At 40.4% G+C, this 22,624-nt stretch overlaps 1 protein-coding gene and 1 non-coding gene across 7 annotated transcripts in view; both read right to left on the bottom strand.

The window, feature by feature from the left end:
* PALM2AKAP2 (PALM2 and AKAP2 fusion) overlaps positions 1-22,624 on the bottom strand; it is a 370,520-nt gene that overhangs the window by 268,274 nt on the left and 79,622 nt on the right. For all 6 annotated transcript variants that reach the window (XM_061632556.1, XM_061632546.1, XM_061632566.1 and 3 more), the window contains exon 3: positions 5,329-5,459. In XM_061632556.1, coding sequence (XP_061488540.1) covers positions 5,329-5,459 — 131 coding nt within the window. The remainder of the gene's footprint in view (positions 1-5,328; positions 5,460-22,624) is intronic.
* LOC133375771 (5S ribosomal RNA) lies at positions 3,454-3,571 on the bottom strand. Its single transcript, XR_009760317.1, has one exon. It is a non-coding gene; the product is annotated as a 5S ribosomal RNA (ribosomal RNA).

Genomic DNA, 22,624 nt, shown 5'->3' on the forward strand with positions numbered 1-22,624 from the left:
CCCCACAGACATTCCAATTCCAAAGAAAGGGGATCCCAGGGAATGCAGTAATTATCGAACTATTGCCTTAATATCCCATGCAAGTCAAGTAATGTTCAAGATTCTACAACAAAGGCTCTTACCATATATGGAGCAAGAAATGCCAGATGTCCAAGCTGGATTTAGAAAGGGAAGAGGCACCAGAGATCATATGGCAAACGCTGGATAATGCAATGGACCAAGGAATTTCAGAAGAAAATCACCCTGTGCTTTATACATTACAGCAAAGGCTTTGACTGTGTAGATCATGAAAAACTATGGAATGCTTTAAAAGAAACGGGGGTGCCACGGCATCTGATTGTCCTGATGTGCAACCTATACTCTGGACAAGAGGCTACTGTAAGGACAGAATATGGAGAAACCGATTGGTTCCCAATCGGAAAGGGTGTGAGACAGGGGTGTATTTTATCACCCTATTTGTTTAACCTATATGCAGAACATAGCATACGGAAAGCGGGATTGGACTGAAATGAAGGAGGTGTGAAAATTGGAGGGAGAAATATCAATAATTTAAGATATGCAGACAATACCATACTACTAGCAGAAACCAGTAACGATTTGAAACGAATGCTGATAAAAGTTAAAGAGGAAAGCACAAAAGTAGGACTACAGCCGACTTCCGGGAAGGGTGACTTAGCCTGTGCCTGCTTTTGAGACGGGCTCCTGCCTCAAAAGAAGCTTATTCAGATATATCAGTCAGTTTTTTCTTTTTTTTTTGACTGATTAAACTTCTCCCGGGTAGGGAGAAACGAAGAGATTAACCTCAAAGCCTATTTTTGTTGGGACGACCAGATCTCATTAATTTATGGGACGAGGTCCAGCCGACGAAGGTGGGACGGATTTTTAACAGCATGCTCTATCTGATAAAGCGAACGTTCACCTTATCTTCTAAGAGAGAACGCACTAACAGGCAAGCACCCTTCTTTCTATATTTTTCTTTTACTTGACTTAAATTGTTGCTGTTTAAAAGAGATTTGCCAGATTGATCAGTTTTTGACATCTCACTGGGGAGCCATAACTTCTCTCTGCTACGCACTAATTAATAGCTTATCTCTGTTTTTGTTGCAAAAAGCTGTCCTGGATTTGCATTCTAAAGATATACACAGAAGAGGGATTTCTATTCCAGATTTTTATTTTGAAAAATATTATACTGTTTTGAGACTACTCTCTTTTTGGTCTATTTTATTTTGACGAATCTGTTTCTTGACGATTGCCATTAATTGTTTCGATCCTGGGAACTGCATTTTGTTTACTTAACTATTGGAGAGATAAGGCTGTCTGCTCTGTTTATACTGTGATGTCACCAAGTTTGGAGTATTAACCCAATTGTTGCTGAAATAAGAAGCGGTTTTCCTATATTTTTCTTTTAAAATGGCAATTAAGAAAGTGGCTGAAAATCTGGAAATAACTATGTTTCAGAAAATAATGGATGAGATTGAGATAATGAAAATTGAATTGAGTAAAATGAAGCAGGAGATTAAAGATATAAGGGTCCCTGTGAGAGAGGTGACCCTGGAAGGGGTCCCTGTGAGAGAGGAGACCCCGGAGATTGGAACAGGGGTCCCTGTGAGAGAGGTGACCCTGGAGACTGGAATAGGGGTCCCTGTGAGAGAGGAGATCCCGGAGATTGGAACCAACGTGGAACAGGAACAAGATTTGGAGTCTATGGACTTTAGAAATAAAATCTATTGTTTGGAACTCAATGTTATCTCTGAAGAAATGAATGAAGATTCTAGAGATAAAGTTATCAATGGCATGGATAATCTTCTGGACTGGAATGATGTGATGGAGCCCAATATAGAGAAAATCTATGGAATTAACTGCAGCCATGTGACAATGGAAAAACTTTTAAGAGATGACCCAGTGTATTTTGAAAAAAAGAACAGAGATATGATTTTACAGCAGTATTTCAGCAACCTATTCAGAATGGATGGCAAGAAAATATTTGGGATAGAGGTAATCCCCATCAGACTCTTACTATATGACTATGGCTTTGACAGCAAGATTATTATGGAATACTGATAATGGAAGATTGGATATTGAAATTACTGGACTTAACAAGACTACTGAAGATGGAAGATGGAAAATGGAATTAATAGAGATAATAGAACAATGGCTACTGAAATTATTGAACCTAACAGATTCTGATGTGATGGATTAATTGAAATGTTTATTTTGACTATGGTTATGACAATAAGATTATCATAATTAGTAATGAGATGGATTAATCGATATGCTTATCTGGAAAAAAAAATTGATAGATATATTTCTTAAAGAATTGAAACCTCTCTTTGACTTTTTGTGGAAAGAATAAAGTAATGTTTATGAGATTTGATGATTAAGTAAGATAACTACTGGAGGAAAGTGATTTTATAATATGACTTAAGAGACAGGATTGTTATATATTATAGACTTATAACTGATTTGATCTTTGACAAATGGGAAGTCAATATTTTACTCTTTATTTTTTATTTTTGTTTTTTTTTTTCTTTTTTTCTTTTTGTTTAACTATTTTTGATTTTGTTTTTTGTCTTTGAATGTTTTATGATTTTGTCTTGTATGTTTTATGAAAATCTGAATAAAAATTATTGAAAAAAAAAAAAAAAGTAGGACTACAGCCGAACATCAAAAAGACCAAAGTAATGACAACAGAAGATTTATGTAACTTTAACGTTGACAATGAGGACATTGAACTTGTCAAGGATGATCAATACCTTGGCACAGTCATTAACCAAAATGGAGACAATAGTCATGAAGTCAGAAGAAGGCTAGGACTGGGACGGCAGCTATGAGAGAACTAGAAAAGGTCCTCAAATGTAAAGATGTATCACTGAACACTAAAGTCTGGATCTTTCAGACCATGGTATTCCTGATCTCTGTGTATGTACGCAAAAGTTGGACAGTGAAAAAAGCAGTTAAGAGAAATGTCAACTCATTTGAAATGTGGTGGTAGAGGAGAGCTTTGCGCATACCATGGACTGCGAAAAAGACAGATAATTGGATGTTAGAACAAATTAAACCAGCACTACCATTAGAAGCTAAAATGATGAAACTGAGGTTATCATACTTTGGACACATAATGAGAAGACATGATTCACTAGAAAAGGCAATAATGCTGGGAAAAACAGAAAGGAGTAGAAAAAGAGGAAGGCCAAACAAGAGATGGCTTGATTCCATCAAGGAAGCCACAGACCTGAACTTACAAGATCTGAACAAGTTGGTTCACGACAGATGCTGTTGGAGATTGCTGATTCATAGGGTCGCCATAAATTGTAGTCGACTTGAAGGCACATAACAACATATGCCTTCAAGTCGATTATGACTTATGGCGACCCTATGAATCTTTTTTGGATATATTCATAGGGTTTTCATGGTAAGAGGTATTCAGAGGTGGTTTACCATTGCCTTTTTCTAAGCCTATGGCACCGGGTATTCCCATGCGGTCTCCCATCCAAGTACTACCAGGCCTGACCCTGCTTAGCTTCTGAGATCAGACGAGATCAGGCATGTTCAGGGCAGTATGGCCGTAGGCACAATATTTTATACAACAGCACAAATGGAAAGTGATCAATGCTTTTTGTATTAATTTTTTTATCAGCGTTTTATATAATATGAATTCAGATTAAAAACATAGATTAAAAATGAAATGAAGAATATATGAGATTGGCTCTCTTCTGCTCTCCTTTTTACATCACTGACATTTCCAAGTCATGCAGTTTAAGATAAAATTCATTGTACCACTTATGAAACTGCCCACTGTTAAACGTAGGGATGGAGCAACAGTTCAAGAGGTGAGAGACTGAAATGCAAATTCCCACCTCTCTAATAAGGCAGAGCCAGTATGAGTCAGGCAATACCCCTTTTGAGCTTGCTCTGACTTGAATTGGCACTCATAGGCCCACTCACACCTCTACAGCTCATAGGCAGAGATTGAGGGGCTTGATGTTCATCTGCTACTATGCTCTGCACAATGTCATCAGGTTGAAACTTCATGATCCCTAGCTGCAAATGATGGAAGGCCTGTTTAGGCTGGGTTGATCTGAATATTACTGACCACTGAATCAGTTTGAAGGGATACTTCTAGTTACTTAGGTGGACTTTTTTGCTGTCTGCTCCTTTCCACTGTGTATTTCATTTTTAAATTGATTTGCATATTACCAAAACATCAATACAGGCACCTTTAAGATACTGAAAGAACTGCAGGAAACACACTCGTGTTTTTTTAACAAATGTGTATAATATAATCTTTACATTCTGCCTTATAGCCACCAAAGCAGTTTGCACAAGAAGTGAAATAAAAACCTTCAGCGAACAAAACCCACCAGAATATCAAAAACACCAAGGAAAATTAAAAACAATACACTACAGTGTTGCCAGTGACCAAATCAGTCAAGGCACAGAAAAACCTGCCCAACCAAGAAAGCTTTCATCACTTCTTCACCACCACCAAACCTGATGGGACACTCCAGGAAGTGAATTCCACAATTAGGGTGCCATCTTCAAAAAAGCCCCGCCATTTTGTAGCCATCTGCTTAATCTCAGGACTGGAGGCAGGGGCATATGGAGCCAGCTGTAATCTGACCATTTTAGGGCACACAGGGTTAGAAGGCAATCTTAAATATTTTCGGTTGCATCCAGTGCTAGTCAGAGTAGACCCACTGAAATGGCTAGACACAACTCACTTATGTCCATTAATTTCAATAGGTCTATTCTGAGCAAAAGTTAACTGGATCCAAGAGCTAAAGCTGCTTTAGATATAAACCAGTGTGCCTTTAACTTGAAGTCCTCCTGATTAAATTCACCACCTCAAATTGCCTTCCTCTGAATAATCATCTAAAAAGCCTTGATTGATTAATCTACCAAGTGAATCAACAGCAATTTTTGTCTCCATGTATTTCCCCACACACAAACAACATTAGGGTTGCCAGGTTCAGGGCCTGAGACTGATCCTGTATCTTTAGGAGAAGAGAAAGTCAGCCAAGTGCAGGTGTTCTTGCAACCCTGTAATGGGAAAAACCACAAGGTGGAATTCTCCCTTCCCCCTGCAGAACCTTTAAAGATAGCAACCAAGAGGTCTTCTGTATCTTTAAAAGTTGTGCAGGGGGAAGGGAGAATTCCACCTTGTGGTTTTTCCCATTACAGGGTTTCAAGAACACCTGCACTTGGCTGACTTTCTCTTCTCCTAAAGATACAGGATCAGTCTCAGGCCCTGAACCTGGCAACCCTAAACAACATGTATATTCAAAGGCAAGATTTGGGCCTAACGATATAAAAGAAATTTGGGCCTACCTGCGGATATTGCCTTCAAGATTTTTCACCTTCAGCTCATCCTCTTCTGACTGCCTTTTTCTGGCTTCTTCTTCTGCTGGTGAACTGGAAGGAATTCCTTGCAGCAACCATTTTTCACGGAGTGCTTTTGACTAGGGTGGAAGGTGACAAGGAAAAAGTACATTCAGTGAGACATTAAGAGATTTCTGCTCTTCAATATTTGATAGCTCTCTTGAAGTTGCTGATCAGCACTTTCAACACTACATACATTTAACACTCTGTATTATTCCCTCAAGGACTGATCCAGATCTCCATTTAACCAGGGTGTCACATCTACTCTATATAGTGCATGCGTCATTGATTAGTTTACCAGCAGTAATTTTATCTTGCTCCTGTAAATGACAATGAAACTGATGGAATGAATCAAAGGATTGAAATTCTAAACCAGGTTCAGAAACGGTGTGTGTGTGATGAGAACAGATTCATAACATTCAGTACATACCAAACAGCAACAATCTTCCACCACCCCAATAACCCCCCTCCAACAAAACCCTTTCTTTTGGCAGCAGCACACTCACAAGCAGAGGAAGAAATGGATCCAATGGGCTGCAATCGTATGTGTGTTCTACCATGGGAGCAAGTTTCATTGAACTCAGTGGCACTTACTTCTGAGTGAACCTACATGGAATTGTTCTGCATATTATTAATAACTGTGAAGAGAGCAGGGCAGTTTGTCACGAAGAACTGAGAAAAGCCACACCTACCAAAGTTCCCTCTTCTCTCCATTCAAGGCAGAGGAACCCTGTTGTACTTTGTATTTGGCCATCCTATTAATGGTCATTAAATCTTATGTGTAATAATATGCTTTGGAGTTAGTGTGCAACGAATAGATTATCAGGCCAGCAGAGACCTGAATTCAAAACCTTGCTTAGGACCAACTAGACACAATGTGTGTGTGTGCGTGTGCTTTCTTTAAAAAAACAAAAGGTGCATGAGGATCAGGAGGACAGACAAATCCTTCCCTTCTTTATCTCACTATGCTATATTGTTGCAGGTACTTTTCTCAAAGCCTGGATTAGATATCCAAAGCGAGCTAGATTGGACAGAAAGCAACCTGAAGTGTCAGAGCATGGCAAAGTGAAGTAGGGACAAGATGAAGATTCAGCTCTCCTTGCCCACATACTGTTTCACTGTAAAAATTAGCTCCTCTTTATACATGAACAGGACAGATGTGTGTGAATGAACACCTCTTTCTTGTGCAACATGCGCCCTTCAGTGAGACTGGGGATGCATGGATTTGACCATCTCAATTTCCCATTTGTTGAATCCAAAATACAATTTGCTACATTTCTGCATCACTTTGGCAACACTTTAGTGTGCATTTCTTCTAATATACATTTTTAACAAGCAATGTTCTCCAGTATACATATTTTTCCAAGCAATGTTCCCTAATATAATACCTTTTTGTATGTCATTTTCACTAATATTTACACATTTATGCACTTTCCCCTAACATATGCATCTTTGCAAACTTTTGTTGTTATTGAAGAACAGCATCACTAGGGATGGGTTCCCTTGGCCAGTACCAGTTCAAAAGCAACTTGAGTTCGTTCTTTGTCTGCTAGCCGCTGCTTTTGCCAATCTGTTTTTTCCCTTGCAAAAAACATTGATATCAATATTTTTAAAGGAAAGTTTGATATTTTGAAAGGAAATATCGATAAATGAAAGGAAATATTGATAAAGTTATTGTTCTTAATATTTTAGAGGTGGATTTTTTTAAAAAAAAAATAGGTAGGCAAACAGAACCAAATTTCTTCCCCACCTCTGAGGAGAAGATGCTTTCTGCTCATGAAGGGGCATCTTTGCATTTATGCCATTATCTGAAAAGGCAGTAACAGAAGTTTGGACAGCTTGCAAAACGGAGGTCACACTGGAAGAGCAAAAAGCGCGAGCCTACCTGCTTAAGAATTCCTATCAAACAAGATCAAACCAACACTAGAATGAAGTCAAGCTTAAGACTTTGTGTTCTTCCTTTCTCCCCAGTTTACAAAAGTGATTTGGGGTTTCATCTTCTGGACTGGTCTTCAGCCAGGTCCACCCATCGGTTACTGTTCTTTACAGAGTATCTAGCAGAATAATTGCTGAGAAGCTAACTGACTGTTAGCAGCTCATGGCAAAGGAAGAAAGGGATGAGCAGCTCATCAATGATAAGCCCCTGGCATCAGCCAATGACTGCATGGTCCTGACTCCCTGGAGAAAACAATGGGTAGTTGATCTGGATGCAGTCTGATGAATTTTGCTATTATACTCCTGCTCCTGGGCTGATGCTAAGAGTCGCCATGGTTTTGGTTCAATTTTTTTTAAAAAATGAAGATATGAAAGAAGTGCTATGATGGCGGGAGGCTGATTCCTCCCCCAACACACACCTTTAAATAAAGGTTTGGATAGATTTCTGCTCAACTCTTTTTGTTCTAAATTCTTCTAATGATATTTTTTTTCAGGAGATGTCAGTGAGTCAACCATCTATCATGCTGGTTTATGACAGGATATGACAACATATCAAATCCAGCTGTTCAAAGACATTTGCTTGTGGAAAAACATAGTCAAGTGGTTGCAAATAAACCAATATAAAGCAAAACTTCTAAAACCCTGGATGTTGGATGTTCACTTTTAAAACCGCTAAATCTTAGGCTAAGTTTAACCATAAAGTACATTAACACTGCTGTGCACGCTCCACTTATAAATGTTGAGAAGTCCAGAAGTAGGTTTTTTTGGATAAGCGCACTGGAGACTTTTGGTGTCTTTTTAATATCTGTTTTATTTTCAAATATATAAAGAGAGCATAATGAAAGCAAGCAGATTCATGTAAGCAGGCAGATAAGCTGCTGTTCCTGTATAAAATTTGCTAAAAGAGCTCTTTCACTCCAAGGTACTTCACCCTCAGCCAACGCATGGTGTTCCCAGAACAAACGGATCCAGATCTATTCTCTACCCTTTCCGCTAGTTTCACCCTAGCTCTAGACTACGATATTCCCCTTCAGAGGCATGGGAAAGAATCTCTAGCCGACAAGGAACATTTCCTTAGTTTTGCCCAGGCCCAGACTACCCAATGATGAAAACTCAACCAACTATATATGACTGTTAGCAAGCAATCAGCTTAACAAATAAACCATCATCCAATATCTGCAGTAGTGTTGGGACGAAATGTGCCCCCCAATTTCATAAGACCAAATTAATTCTTTGCAAATTCCTTTAGAAAAGACCTGATTCACAACCTGTAGGTTATGCCGTTAAGTTACTTGGTGCTCAGAAACAGTGCTTTGCATTTGGCTAAGTTTCAAAGTTTGGTAACATCCAAACCCTAAAATATGTAATTCCAACAGGTGAGTTTCATTAGGTTTAGATATCCTAAAATCTGAATATCAAACTATATTTCTTGGTGAGTAATAGAACTGGTTAGAAGCAATGTAAGTCATGTTTTAGCAAAGATGCTGTGTTATTGCTCTCTGATGGTTTTTTTTAAATCATCATTAAATATATTCACTAACAGGCAAAAAACCTTGCTGTTTTAAGAACATACCAATAGCCAACAGATATTTCTATCAAACTTTCAAAAGCAGGGAAATTGGGCAGCTATAGTGAATGCACCAGGGAAGCAGGAGACCTGAACTCCTCTCTGAGATATTGTACTGCTCTACAAATTGGTCAAAATGCAAACACTATTTGGGTTGGTCTTTCCACTTCCTGTGTAGCTTGGAAGAATTTGGTAACATGTGCCTCCGAGCATATGGTGAGTGGTGGCAACACCTGCCATCTCCAAAGATAGAGAATTATATTTTTGTATGTTTGTTGGTGTTCTTCTTACTTTGCTTCTTTCCTGTGTTACTAATGTTTCTACAGAGAATCTAAGCTAGAAAATTTTATTTCCCTCATTATTCATCCTAGAAATCTGTGTCAAATTTATTTTTATTAATTTCAAAGCCTTTTTATTGGTCAGTGTCACATGATGGTGAAGACAGCCTTTTGTGTTTCAAATTGGAGGTTATGTTCTCAGTGGCGTGCCTAGCGTATTTGACACCTGGGGCGGATCATTTTTAAACACCCCCCTCCTCTTAATAGTCCCCTCCCACCAAGACCCTCTGCAATTTTGAAGTGGTCCTTGGGGGGAAAGGTTTGGAAACCCCTGCGCTAGATTCCCCCCCCCCATGAACTACAAACAGACATGTTTAAAAGTGGAAACATTTGACTCCTTTCTACTGGCATTCCCACAGTAACAACCTCAATGCGATTCATGCCGCTGACCTCAAAACTGTCTCGGAATTTATTTAACAAGCTCCCATCCCACTTAAACCATGTGCAGGGGGTACTTTATTTGCTTATATGATGGCATCACTGTGCCTAGTGCTTTACAGGGTACAAGAAGAGAGGTCCCTGCCCCTGGGAGCTTCCAATCTAAAACTTCCACGGGGGCTGGGGAAGCAGAAGGCGCCCCGTGGAGGGTTACTTACAGCAGGGGAAGGGAACTTGCGGGGGGGGGGGAGATTGGCAAACCGTGAAGAGCTAAAGCATTCTGCACTCGCTCAGCCTCAGAGGCGTCTCTTCCAAATGGGAGGGCGCTCACTAACGTTGCTGATGAGAAGCGGCTGGAGCCGGCCAGCCCCTCCACGGAGCACCCGCCCGGCCTGCAGCATGCGCTGCAGCCCCTCATCTGAGGCCAGGTTGGCTGGCAGGCAGGCCCTATATGTGCAGTGCTGGGCAGGCGGCATGCAGCTCGCCCTCCAGCTCGCCCAGGGCACCGGCCGAGCAAACCACCAGCAGCAGGGCCGAGCCAGGCGCCAGCCACGGGGCCAGCAGGCATGCCAGGCTCCGGCCCAAGCCCCACGAGGCGCCTGTCATGATGCACACAGCTTCGCTCAGGCCACTGCCATCCGGCTCGACCTCCATAGCTGCACGTCCAGCTTCATAATGAACACTCCATCTTAGGGTTGCCAGGTTAAAAGCATCCCCAAAACTGAGTTTTCAGGGGCATGCCCAAGTGATGTCATGGGGTGGGCCTGAGTGATGTCACACAGCAGGCCCGAGTGATGTCATTAAGCATGATACATTAAGCAACAATCACAGTTGCTTGGAGCATACAATTAAAAAAAATATCTGATTGGAAATTAAGCTAGAAATCTTAGCTAAAAGGTGGAGCCTGGGTAGGGAACATTTAATCTAGCCTACTTGCTTTTGGCAAGAAGGATTTAAGTGCCTTCAGGCCAGGCCAGTCACCGGAAGGCCACTGTAGGAAGAAAGGAGCCTAGTGTTTTGGAGATGTTAGATGGGAGCATTCGGGAATAAAGATGGATGCCCCTGAAGGCTGCAATTCTAAACTCACGCACTAAGGGACTAAGCCCCATACAACTCAACAGGACTTACTTCTGAGCAGTTTGGATTGTACTGTTGGTAAAGCTTGACTATGGATCCTTTGCAAAGAGATCTATATCCAAGCAGGGTTGGCAACCCCCTGCCTGGAATGCCCTGCCCTTATCTTTTAATGTGGCTGCTCCAAACTTCTTTACAGATTTGACCCTTCACTTCAAAAAGAGGTCTGAGAAATGAGTGAGAGTAAGAAGATTCTTACCCTTTCTGTCTACACTGTGGGCTGCTATAAACTCACTTTGACAGCCAACCCAATTCCAGTGAGTAATAATTGACAAAGAGAAAACAGGCAGCAGCTTGGGAACAATAACTGCAGCCACACTTTCAAATATGTGAATTCTCTTTTACCACTATTGGGCAAGAAACAAACTGCCATGCAACCGACAAGATGCATCATCAGTGGGTTTTAGGGGGTTGAGCTGAGCACATTCAACCACTGCTGTTGCTTCTACGGATGTAAGGGAGTGAGGTTAAAGGTAAATGAAATGCAAACAGAAAATGAAAAACAAAAGACAGTGATGCTTTCCTAAATGCAATACCATACCAACCACAACAAGATTCCTATGAGTAAGGCAGACAACTTAGCATCCCACAACCAGTCAGGATTCATAACCGAAAACCAAAACTAAAAAAATCCTGGCGTGGCAGCCACTCAGTTAATGCAGAATGCTGGGGCATGTTTGCTGACATGAGTGAGATCCTATCAGCAAATAATACCTCTGCTCTGAAATCTGCATTGGTTGCTGATTTGCTACCAGGCCAAGTTCAAGCTGTGCTTTCCATGTTATGGATGTCACATAGTACTTGTTCTGCTCTTGCAAGAAATCAGTCCTGTAAAGTGGCAGCATTTTGGATACTCTGTTCATAGTGTTTTCGTGGTAAGAGGTATTCAGAGGTGGTTGACCATTGCCTTCCTCTGACTTTGGACACATATCATACTTTGGACACGTAATGAGAAGACATGATTCATTAGAAAAGACAATACAGAAAAACAGAAGAGAGTAGAAAAAGAGGAAGACCAAAAAAGAGATGGATTGATTCCATAAAGGAAGCCACAGACCTGAACTTACAAGATCTGAACAGGGTGGTTCATGACAGATGCTATTGGAGGTCACTGATTCATAGGGTCGCCATAAGTCAAAATTGACTTGAAGGCACATAACAACAACAACCAAGTGGCAACACCTACGCTTTGGAACTCCTTGCCTATTGACATTAGGCAAACGCTCCTTTTCGGCACCTGCTAAAATCATTTTTCTTTAGGCAACCCTATCCACGCTTGTAAAAGCTATTGTGTTTTTAAATCTGTTTTTAACTCATTGTTGGTTTTATTAATTTGAATGTTTTTCAATACATGTCTTTGTGTTTGTCAATAATTTTATTGTTTTAATTCTTTCTGTAAACCGCTTTGAGATTTTTTACAATAAAGCAGTATATAACTGTTGTAAATAAAATACATAAATAATTTTTGGAGTCACAGCTTTTAAAAATGTTTTTAAATAAGTTTTGTTTTAATATATTTTAAAGTCTGTTTTTATGATTTTTAAAGTGTTTTAGTGCTTTTGTTTGCCGCCCTGGCAAAATAAATAAATAAACTTCATTCACCCAACCCAAAATTCAGAATCATGCCACTTTAAGCTGTTTTGCCACTGTTTATACTTGTTTTATGGTTACTGGTTTTTAAAGGGATTTATTTCTTATTGTGAGCTGTCTTGGTTTCCAATCACCAACCCTACCTCACAGGATTGTTGGAAAGACTCCATACACACACACACTTGTAAAAATACACCCCATATAATAGTTTATTGTCAAACCAGTTGGTCATTGCAGAACATTTTTTTAAAAGATCAGTATTAGTTTCCTACATAATAAAAAATGTGATACCTAGATAAACCCTGCCTAATTGCTTTAAAAATTGGATTGGGGAGAGAGGAAAAGATTAACAACACAAACACAATTCTTTGTTATGTTTACTCAGAAGTCCCATTAATTTACAGCGCAATCCTAACCATGTCTACTCAAAAGTAGGTCCTAATGAATTCAAAGGGGTTTACTCCAGGTACATGGGATTAGCATTAAAAGCAAGTATTGGATTAAATACTTTCATATTGCCAAGGTTTTCAAAGCACTGCCCTCTCCAACAGCCCAGGGGCAGCCTGGGGCATACAAGAGAAAAAAAACTTTAAGCCATATTCTTACTTATTACTGAAACTGAAGATCTGAAAACCACCATTTTCTGACGTTGCAATGAAGCCCAAGCACTGCCTGGGTCAACAAATCACAACCCTGGCTTCCGTTATTGGCTACAATCCTGAAAGGGTGGGGTTAGAGCCCCAGCTTGGGAAAGTTATTTTTTTGAACTACAACTCCCATCAGCCCAATCCAGTGGCCATGCTGGCTGGGGCTGATGGGAGTTGTAGTTTAAAAAAGTAAATTTTCCAAGCTCTGCTAAGAGCTGCTATACAGATCCGTTAATAAACAGATTAAACAGTCGCGGGGGGCGGCTGACGTTTTGGTGTATATCTTGGGAACCAGACCACCTAGAAACTTAATTTTTTTTTTACATTGAAGCAGAGAGTCCGGACATTCAGGTACGATAGCCAGAGACCCAGAGGGGACCCCCCCAAACCAGAAACTCCCACTGAAAATCACACACCTGGTAACCCTACTCCATCTTGCACCCTCTTATTGACTACACCTGGGGCGAGCCCCCTCCTTGGGATGCCACTGCACGTTCTATTTCTATTTTGGGTGCATTAACAGTTGAATGCAATCTGATGTAGAATCAGACTGATTACAATATGTTGCTACTTCAGCAATGACTCTAGCTGTTGGAAAAAAGAGGATGCATGTTTTCAGCCTATTATGTATAAACCACTTTATTTAAGGCAAGGTGGGCACAGTCAATTAAAAACATAGAGCACACCTAGAATTTTGCTAGAATATATTTCACCACCCACCGTTTTATCTTGTGCAAATTGAGACATTCCTGAGGTCCACTGGAAACTATTCTGCAGAAGTCAGTGCTATTATTCCACAATTATTTTTGGAGTTTTTTTTAGTGTAAATATTGTAAAGTGTTGCTGTACTTCACATATTCACAGAAATAGAAACAAAAAAAAATGATTTCCTATAGGAAGCTTCACTAAAATTGCAAAGGAAATCAGACATATTTAAAGTGACCATCTGAACTATATCAACTGTCTTAATAATGTTGCTTCCTCCCTGCTAAAACAAGATCAGCACAGCACATGTCTTCTTTCTGTTATTTGGGCTGATTGCAGGTGTTGCCACCACTCACCATATGCTCAGAGGCACATGTTACCAAATTCTTCCAAGCTACACAGGCAGTGGATTGGACTGTGAAAGACCAACCCAAGTGGTGTTTGCATTTTGACCAATTTGTAGGGCAGTACAATATCTCAGAGAGGAGGTCAGGTCTCCTGCTGCCCTGGTGCATTCACTACAGCTGCCCAATTTGCCTGCTTTTTAAAGTTTGATAGAAATAGCTGTGGGCTGTAGGTACATTCTTAAACCGCAAGGTTTTTTGCCTATTAGTGAATTTCCCTAAGGAGGGGAGGAGCAAGATGGAAGAGGGAAGGGGAGGAGGAAGGGAGAGGAGAGGGAAAGGAGCGGAAAAGCAGGTCTGATCATTTGCATGCTTATTGACTTCAATGGGATTTACTCCTATGCAATCATGATTAGGATAGGAAAAACTGACCGGGGGGGGGGAGGAGGGGAAAAGGGAAGGAGCATATTGGAGGGGGGCAAAGGGAGGGGAGGACAGGTTTGATCATTTGCATGCTTAGAGAGTTCAATGGTATTTACTTCTATGCAGTCATGCTTAGGATAGGTAAAACTGACCATGGGGAGGAGGAAGGGGAGGGGGGATTGGAAGGGGAGGGAGGAGGGGATTGGGAGGGGAGGGGGAGGGAGGGAGAGGGAAAGGAAGGGGGAGGGAAGGGGCAAGAGGGACGGGATAGGAGGGAGGAGAAGGGAGGGTGGGTTTGATCATTTATATACTTTTTGAGTTCAATGGGATTTATTTCTGTGCAATTATGTTTGAAAATGGAAATGAACTGCCTTCAAGACGACTGGACTTATGGCGACCCTTTGAATAGGGTTTTCATGGTAAATAGTATTCAGAGGCGGTTTTACCATTGCCTTCCTCTGAGGCTGAGAGGCAGTGACTAACCCAAGGTCACACAGTGAGCTTCATGGCTGTGTGGGGATTCGAACCCTGGTCTCCCAGGTCGTAGTCCAACACTGACCTGTGGATGGGCAGGGAAGGGAGGAGGAGGGGAGGAGATTGGGTGGGTGGGCACTGGGCAGAAGGGAAGACCCTTTTCTTTCCAAAAGGAAAACATTGTGAACAGTATCATTCTTTTCCACCGTTTCCCTCCCCCACGTTTTTATTCTACAGCAGGCACATGTAGCCTCCCACCCAAATTTAAACCAAAGCTGTCCATGGCCACATCCACACTAGATCTATATTTCACTTTGGACAGTCATGGCTTCTCTCAAATAATCCTGGGAAGTGTAGTTAGTGAAGGGTGCTGAGAGTTGCTATGAAATGCCCTGTTCTCCTCACAGACCTTCAATCAGAGTGGCTGACTGTTAAACCAGTCTGGCCACTGGAGCTCTCTCAGTGGAACAGGAGTCTCCTCTCAGCAGCCTTCATAAACTACACTTCCCAGGATTCTCTGAGGGAAGCCATGGCTGTCTCAAGTGAAATCAAAGTCTGATGTGGCCCCCTGATTAGCCAAGCCAAGCAGCTGTGAGTCTGGCTTTTAGAACACTGACAGTTGGTTCTTACTGAGCATGCCCGATGTTATAATTGGGGTCCAGCCAAACTTTCTTAAATTAATTAAAAATCAGTCAGGCATTTTTTAAAACTTTTAAACAGCAGAAGATGAAGGTCAGTGTATGGGGCAAGGTCAGTAACAGGATTACAGGTACTCTGTGAACATGGCTGATTTTTAATGAATTTCAGCAGATTATGAGAACTCTTGAGAGAAAAAACTCCAAAAGGGCTCTGTGGGGTTTTCCGTTCTTTTTAGACTTTGAACTCTCTATTCTCTCTGACTGTTTTGTGTATCGCCATGAAAATTGAGAGGGTTGTTAAGCAAGCGTTTCTGAGTTCAGGACTATAAGTTTTGTAAGGTTTTGTTTTGAAATGAGCTTATGGGAAGCATCAGAATGGCATGGGGGTATTTTCAATTTAACATTGCGGAATGTGAAAAATCCACACTGGCTATAGTATACAGCCACTCTTGTGGCTGTATAATAAACATAGTTATTTATTGTTACCAGATCATTAAGACTGGTTGGCCACCGTGCTACACAATGGGTAATTTTAGATGTCTATAGCAAATTTTGCATGTAATTAGCAGTTCCCGTCTCCCTTTTCTAGAGAGATATCATCGGCAGACCAAACCTACTGCCCATCACTATGAGTTACTCTGCTGGGGTCTTATTAGGATCAGAGAGTCAGGCCAGGCCAAGCCAGATAACCAATTTCTCTCTTTTCTGCTTGTCTGCAACCATATGTATATACACACAAAGGCATTCATTTTCTTACTCAGATAAACTACTGGTTAATCCTCTCCTACTAATTATACTGCTTAAAAACACACACAATCTGGGCCATTCCTATTCTTTTTAAAGCATATATTGGGTCAACAGGAGGAGGAGATTGCAGAGCACCTCAAGCTATTTTTGGGATTATGCATGCCTCTTGCCACTAGTTTATTCTAGGCTTCTTATCGCAGCTAGTGCTAGGAGAGGAAATGTCAGTAATGAATCACTGATGGGAGCTGGAGTGCTCTATAATGAGCAGATACAGACTGATGATGCTCCAGTGAAATCAAAAGGCACAGATTAGAAGCACTAGACAAACAGTTAGCTCATCAAGCAGAGGGATTCAGTTTTGCCCCCATGATTTCTTTTTTTTTTTCAATAATTTTTATTCAGATTTTCATAAAACATACAAGACGAAATCATAAAACATTCAAAGACAAAAAACAAAATCAAAAATAGTTAAACAAAAAGAAAAAAAGGAAAAAAAAAACAAAAATAAAAAATAAAGAGTAAAATATTGACTTCCCATTTGTCAAAGATCAAATCAGTTATAAGTCTATAATATATAACAATCCTGTCTCTTAAGTCATATTATAAAATCACTTTCCTCCAGTAGTTATCTTACTTAATCATCAAATCTCATAAACATTACTTTATTCTTTCCACAAAAAGTCAAAGAGAGGTTTCAATTCTTTAAGAAATATATCTATCAATTTTTTTTTCCAGATAAGCATATCGATTAATCCATCTCATTACTAATTATGATAATCTTATTGTCATAACCATAGTCAAAATAAACATTTCAATTAATCCATCACATCAGAATCTGTTAGGTTCAGTAATTTCAGTAGCCATTGTTCTATTATCCCTATTAGTTCCATTTTCCATCTTCCATCTTCAGTAGTCTTGTTAAGTCCAGTAATTTCAGTATCCAATCTTCCATTATCAGTATTCCATAATAATCTTGCTGTCAAAGCCATAGTCATATAGTAAGAGTCTGATGGGAATTACCTCTATCCCAAATATTTTCTTGCCATCCATTCTGAATAGGTTGCTGAAATACTGCTGTAAAATCATATCTCTGTTCTTTTTTTCAAAATACACTGGGTCATCTCTTGAAAGTTTTTCCATTGTCACATGGCTGCAGTTAATTCCATAGATTTTCTCTATATTGGGCTCCATCACATCATTCCAGTCCAGAAGATTATCCATGCCATTGATAACTTTATCTCTAGAATCTTCATTAATTTCTTCAGAGATAACATTGAGTTCCAAACAATTGATTTTATTTCTAAAGTCCATAGACTCCAAATCTTGTTCCTGTTCCACGTTTGTTCCAATCTCCGGGATCTCCTCTCTCACAGGGACCCCTGTTCCAGTCTCCAGGGTCTCCTCTCTCACAGGGACCCCTGTTCCAGTCTCCAGGGTCTCCTCTCTCACAAGGACCCCTATGTCTTTAATCTCCTGTGTCTCCAAACAATAGATTTTGTTTCTAAAGTCCATAGACTCCAAATCTTTTTCCTGTTCCACGTTTGTTCCAATCTCCGGGGTCTCCTCTCTCACAGGGACCCCTTCCAGGGTCACCTCTCTCACAGGGACCCCTATATCTTTAATCTCCTGCTTCATTTTACTCAATTCAATTTTCAGCTCCTTACAACCCTGTCGCAGGTTTTGTTTCGTTATCTCAATCTCATCCATTATTTTCTGAAACATAGTTATTTCCAGATTCTCAGCCACTTTCTTAATTGCCATTTTAAAAGAAAAATATAGGAAAACCACTTCTTATTTCAGCAACAATTGGGTTAATACTCCAAACTTGGTGACATCACAGTATAAACAGAGCAGACAGCCTTATCTCTCCATGCTTAAGTAAACAAAATGCAGTTCCCAGGATCGAAACAATTAATGGCGGTCGTCAGGAAACAGATTCGTCAAAATAAAATAGACCAAAAAGAGAGTAGTCTCAGACAATATAATATTCTTCAAAATAAAAATCTGGAATAGAAATCCCTCTTCTGTGTATATCTTTAGAATGCAAATCCAGGACAGCTTTTTGCAACAAAAACAGAGATAAGCTATTAATTAGTGAGTAGCAGAGAGAAGTTATGGCTCCCCAGTGAGATGTCAAAAACCGATCAATCTGGCAAATCTCTTTTAAACAGCAACAATTTAAGTCAAGTAAAAGAAAAATATAGAAAGAAGGGTGCTTGCCTGTTAGTGCGTTCTCTCTTAGAAGATAAGATGAACGTTCGCTTTATCAGATAGAGCTTGTTGTTGAAAATCCGTCCCACCTTCGTCGGCTGGACCTCGTCCCATAAATTAATGAGATCTGGTCGTCCCAACAAAAATAGGCTTTGAGGTTAATCTCTTCGTTTCTCCCTACCCGGGAGAAGTTTAATCAGTCAAAAAAAAAAAAAAATCTGACTGATATATCTGAATAAGCTTCTTTTGAGGCAGGAGCCCGTCTCAAAAGCAGGCACAGGCTAAGTCACCCTTCCCGGAAGTCTTGCCCCCATGATTTCAAGGACTGTTGTGGGGCTGATTATAGAAAACTCCAACACACACACACACACACGCACGCGCACACACACCTGTTTCCCTTAGGCCACACAGTGCACCTTCACTTTCATTTCATTTAGATTAAAATTTTAAATATACTGCCTTCAAGTCGATTCCAACTTATGGCGACCCTATGAATAGGGTTTTCATGAGAACTGGCTCAAGGTCACCCAGTGAGCTTCATGGCTGTGTGGGGATTCGAACTCTGGTCTCCTAGGGTTCGAATCCTGCCCTCAAATTCTTCCTTCTTCATATCCCAGTACTTACTCTAATCTCTTTAATTCTGCTCTGAGCCATCTCAAGTACAAGAAAGATAGAATATAAATATTTGAAAATAAACAAACAAAAAGATAAAGGATAATAATGTATTCATTTAAGCCAGCGTGGTGTAGTGGTTAGATTAGTATGGGGGGGGGGGACCAGAGTTCAAATCTCTACTCAGCCATGAAGCTAATTGGGTGACAGGCCAGTCACTGTTTCTCAGGTTATCTACATCACAGGGTTGTTGTGAAGATAAAAATGGATTGTGAGGATAAAATGGGAATGGGGAGAACCTTATACACTCCTTGGAGGCACAGTGAGATATAAATGTAATGGTAGATAGATGGATACATAGATTTATATCCAGCCTTTCTGATCCACTCAAGGGATCTCAGTGAGACTGTAAAAAAAGAAAAGTAAAAAGAAGCCATTCAGTTTAAAAACTGAAAGCTATAAAACACACACACACACAATAAAATGACACAGCAACCCCAAACTATGCCAGAATTTGCAATGTCTGTCTTTATTCTATTGCAATTTCACACAGTAACTTTATTTTTCTTTCCAATTTTGAAACACCACTGAAGGATTTCCTTTATGTACTTCTTAAATCAGACTTTAATTAATTGCTGGGGAGTTGCAATTTTTGCTGCTTTATTGATGCAGAGATGTTAATGTAGACCTTTTTGGCTTCATACTGCATCTTGTGCAAAGCAATAAAAAGTATATATACAAAACAAAACAAAACAGACACAGCAAGAGCTGCAATCCAAAAGAGTAAAATATGAAAACAACATCCCAGTCAGCCTGCATCATCCCATACTCTTATGTTTGGGTACAAATATCTTTAATAACTTTACTTAGATTTTGTACAATATCCCTTCTTCCGTCTTATATGCTGGCCCTATAAGTCTAGGGAGCCAAAGTTGCAGCAGCCCCTAGGGAGGGGCAGGCCCATGAAAGTCTGGTACATCCCTGTTTTCAGATGAAACAGGACTAAGCATTCCCTGTCCAATTCCCAGGCAAATTTTTAAAATCCTTTGCTTTGCTAATGGAATGGGCTTTAACGAAACAGTAAAAGCAGTTCAATAGAAAGCCTTTGAACTGGCACCAACAAGTGGTTCCTATCTCTTTCCTCTTAACCTATTAAAATATTTCCACACTGATTTGTCTAAAAGTAAAAAGATTTCACTTTAAAAAAAACCTCAGCAATGGATAGCAGCCAGGCGCATTGTAGGCATTCTCCCTGCTTTCCCATGCTGACTGCAAAGCTCAGCTGAAGACATCATGGGATTTTTGGGTAGCATGGGAACCCAGGAAGGCTGCAGAATGCAGACCACCAGATGAATGATTTGTACAAAGAAAAGGGCCTCACAAAATCCTTCAGCTACTTGAAGGTAAGGTAAGCGTAAGAAAAGCCTCCATTCATGACAATTTTACAGAAATTTTCCCTTGTCTCTGAAAGTGTTCAAATGCAATTTCTTTTCTCATTAGTTTGTATGATCAAGAGAATGATCAAAACTTGCACAATAAATTTTCAGCACAGCCCCGTTAGGTACTTCTTCAAATAATCAAAATCACCTAGGGGATGCTCCTTTTTATCATAGCCTTTTGTATGTAATTAAGCAGGGTGAAACTAATTAAACAAACAAAAAAGGATAATTGCTATGTATCCAACTAAACATGGATTTGAACTCTTTAGAACTGCAGGTAACCCAGCACACAAACATTAGGTGGCTGCTGTCTATCTACCCTCACTCACCTACTCTTTACTGAAATATTCAAAACTCTCATTAATCTATCAAACCTATTTCATCCAACATATTACAAATATGTAATAGCATCCCAGAGTAAAATTAACTCCTGCTGGATCACCACTACAATTTAGGGATAAACACTCCCAATTCAACCCAGCTATTATAGCCATAGGACCCTCCAGAGCAGAGCTTGCCCTACTGAGTCAATTACAAAAATCTATATGTAGAAATACTCAAAAAGGGAAATTGACATTTTAAAAATGTTCACGAAACTCAGATTGTAATCCTATATGCCAGCCTTCACCAAACTAGTGTCGTCCAAATGTTTGGGATGTCAACCCCAGCCAGCATGGTCAATGGTTAGGGATAATGGGAGTTGTAATATAAATCATTTGGAGGTCACCAGGTTTCAAAGACTTCAATAAACACTTACCTGGGAGTATGTCCTACCAAATCCAGTGTGACTTACTTCCGAATAGACCTATACAGGACACCACTGTTACTGTAATACCTCTGCTCAAAGCATAATTCATGTATCAGATTCATATCATAGAATAGTAGAGTTGGAAGGGGCCTATAAAGCCATCAACTCCAACCCCCTGCTCAATGCAGGAATCCAAATCAAAGCATTCCCGACAGATGGCTGTCCAGCTGCTTTTTGAATGCCTCCTGTGTCGGAGAGCCCACTACCTCTCTAAGTAATTGGTTCCATTGTCATATGGTGTGATGCATCCTTCCCTGGCTCTCCCTGTCAGGTTCCTACCTGCTCGTGGTTACTGCCTGTCTCTAGGCACCACCAGGGACTCCACCAGTCCGGACCGCTCTCTCTTGTGATTTCTCTCCCCGCTCTAGCACAGATCTCAACAGATCCCCCTGCTAGGCAACCACCAGTCACGTCCTAATACTAGTATTCCCAGAGACTCTGAATACTGGTATTGTTATTCTCTTCACCGCTGCCACCATTTGTTACAGTTCCCCTTCAGCCTTGGTCATTACCTTACCCTCCCTTCTGGTCTGTGAAACCCCAGCCAAGGATCAGGCCTTTGGTAAACCAAATTAAGTATTTATTACAGATAACAAAGCTAACAAGATTAACAAGATTTCTTCTTAAGGCACATAAGCATATGGTTTTACTCAATACTAATCCGAACTCCACCTCCCTCCTTCTTCACGCTCTCCTGGCAAACAACTCCCTCAAACCCCACCAAGCAATCCACTCTTTCTCTTCTCCCCCCCAGATTCCACAATTCACCACCTCACATTTCACCCAGATTTACCTGTCATCCTTTCATTTATACTGTCAGCCATTTTAAACATTCAGCCAATCATCAAGCATTCTATTGCCCATTCACTCCCCCTCCTCTTTCACTACTTACCATGTATACTCTAAACAACCAGCACTTACCATATATACATTAATATAGGAACATCACATATGGCTCTAACAGTTAGGAAGTTTTTCCTGATGTCCAGTCGAAATCTGGCTTCCTGCAACTTGAGCCCATTATTCCGTGTCCTGCACTCTGGGACGATCGAGAAGAGATCCCGGCCCTCCTCTATGTGACAACCTTTCATGTACTTGAAGAGTGCTATCATATCTCCCCTCAGTCTTCTCTTCTCCAGGCTAAACATGCCCAGTTCTTTCAGTTTCTCCTCATAGGGCTTTGTTTCCAGTCCTCTGATCATCCTTGTTGCCCTCCTCTGAACCTGTTTCAGTTTGTCTGCATCCTTCTTGAAGT

This window comes from Rhineura floridana, chromosome 1 (genome assembly GCF_030035675.1).
Source record: "Rhineura floridana isolate rRhiFlo1 chromosome 1, rRhiFlo1.hap2, whole genome shotgun sequence".
In the NCBI taxonomy this organism is placed as follows: domain Eukaryota; kingdom Metazoa; phylum Chordata; class Lepidosauria; order Squamata; family Rhineuridae; genus Rhineura; species Rhineura floridana.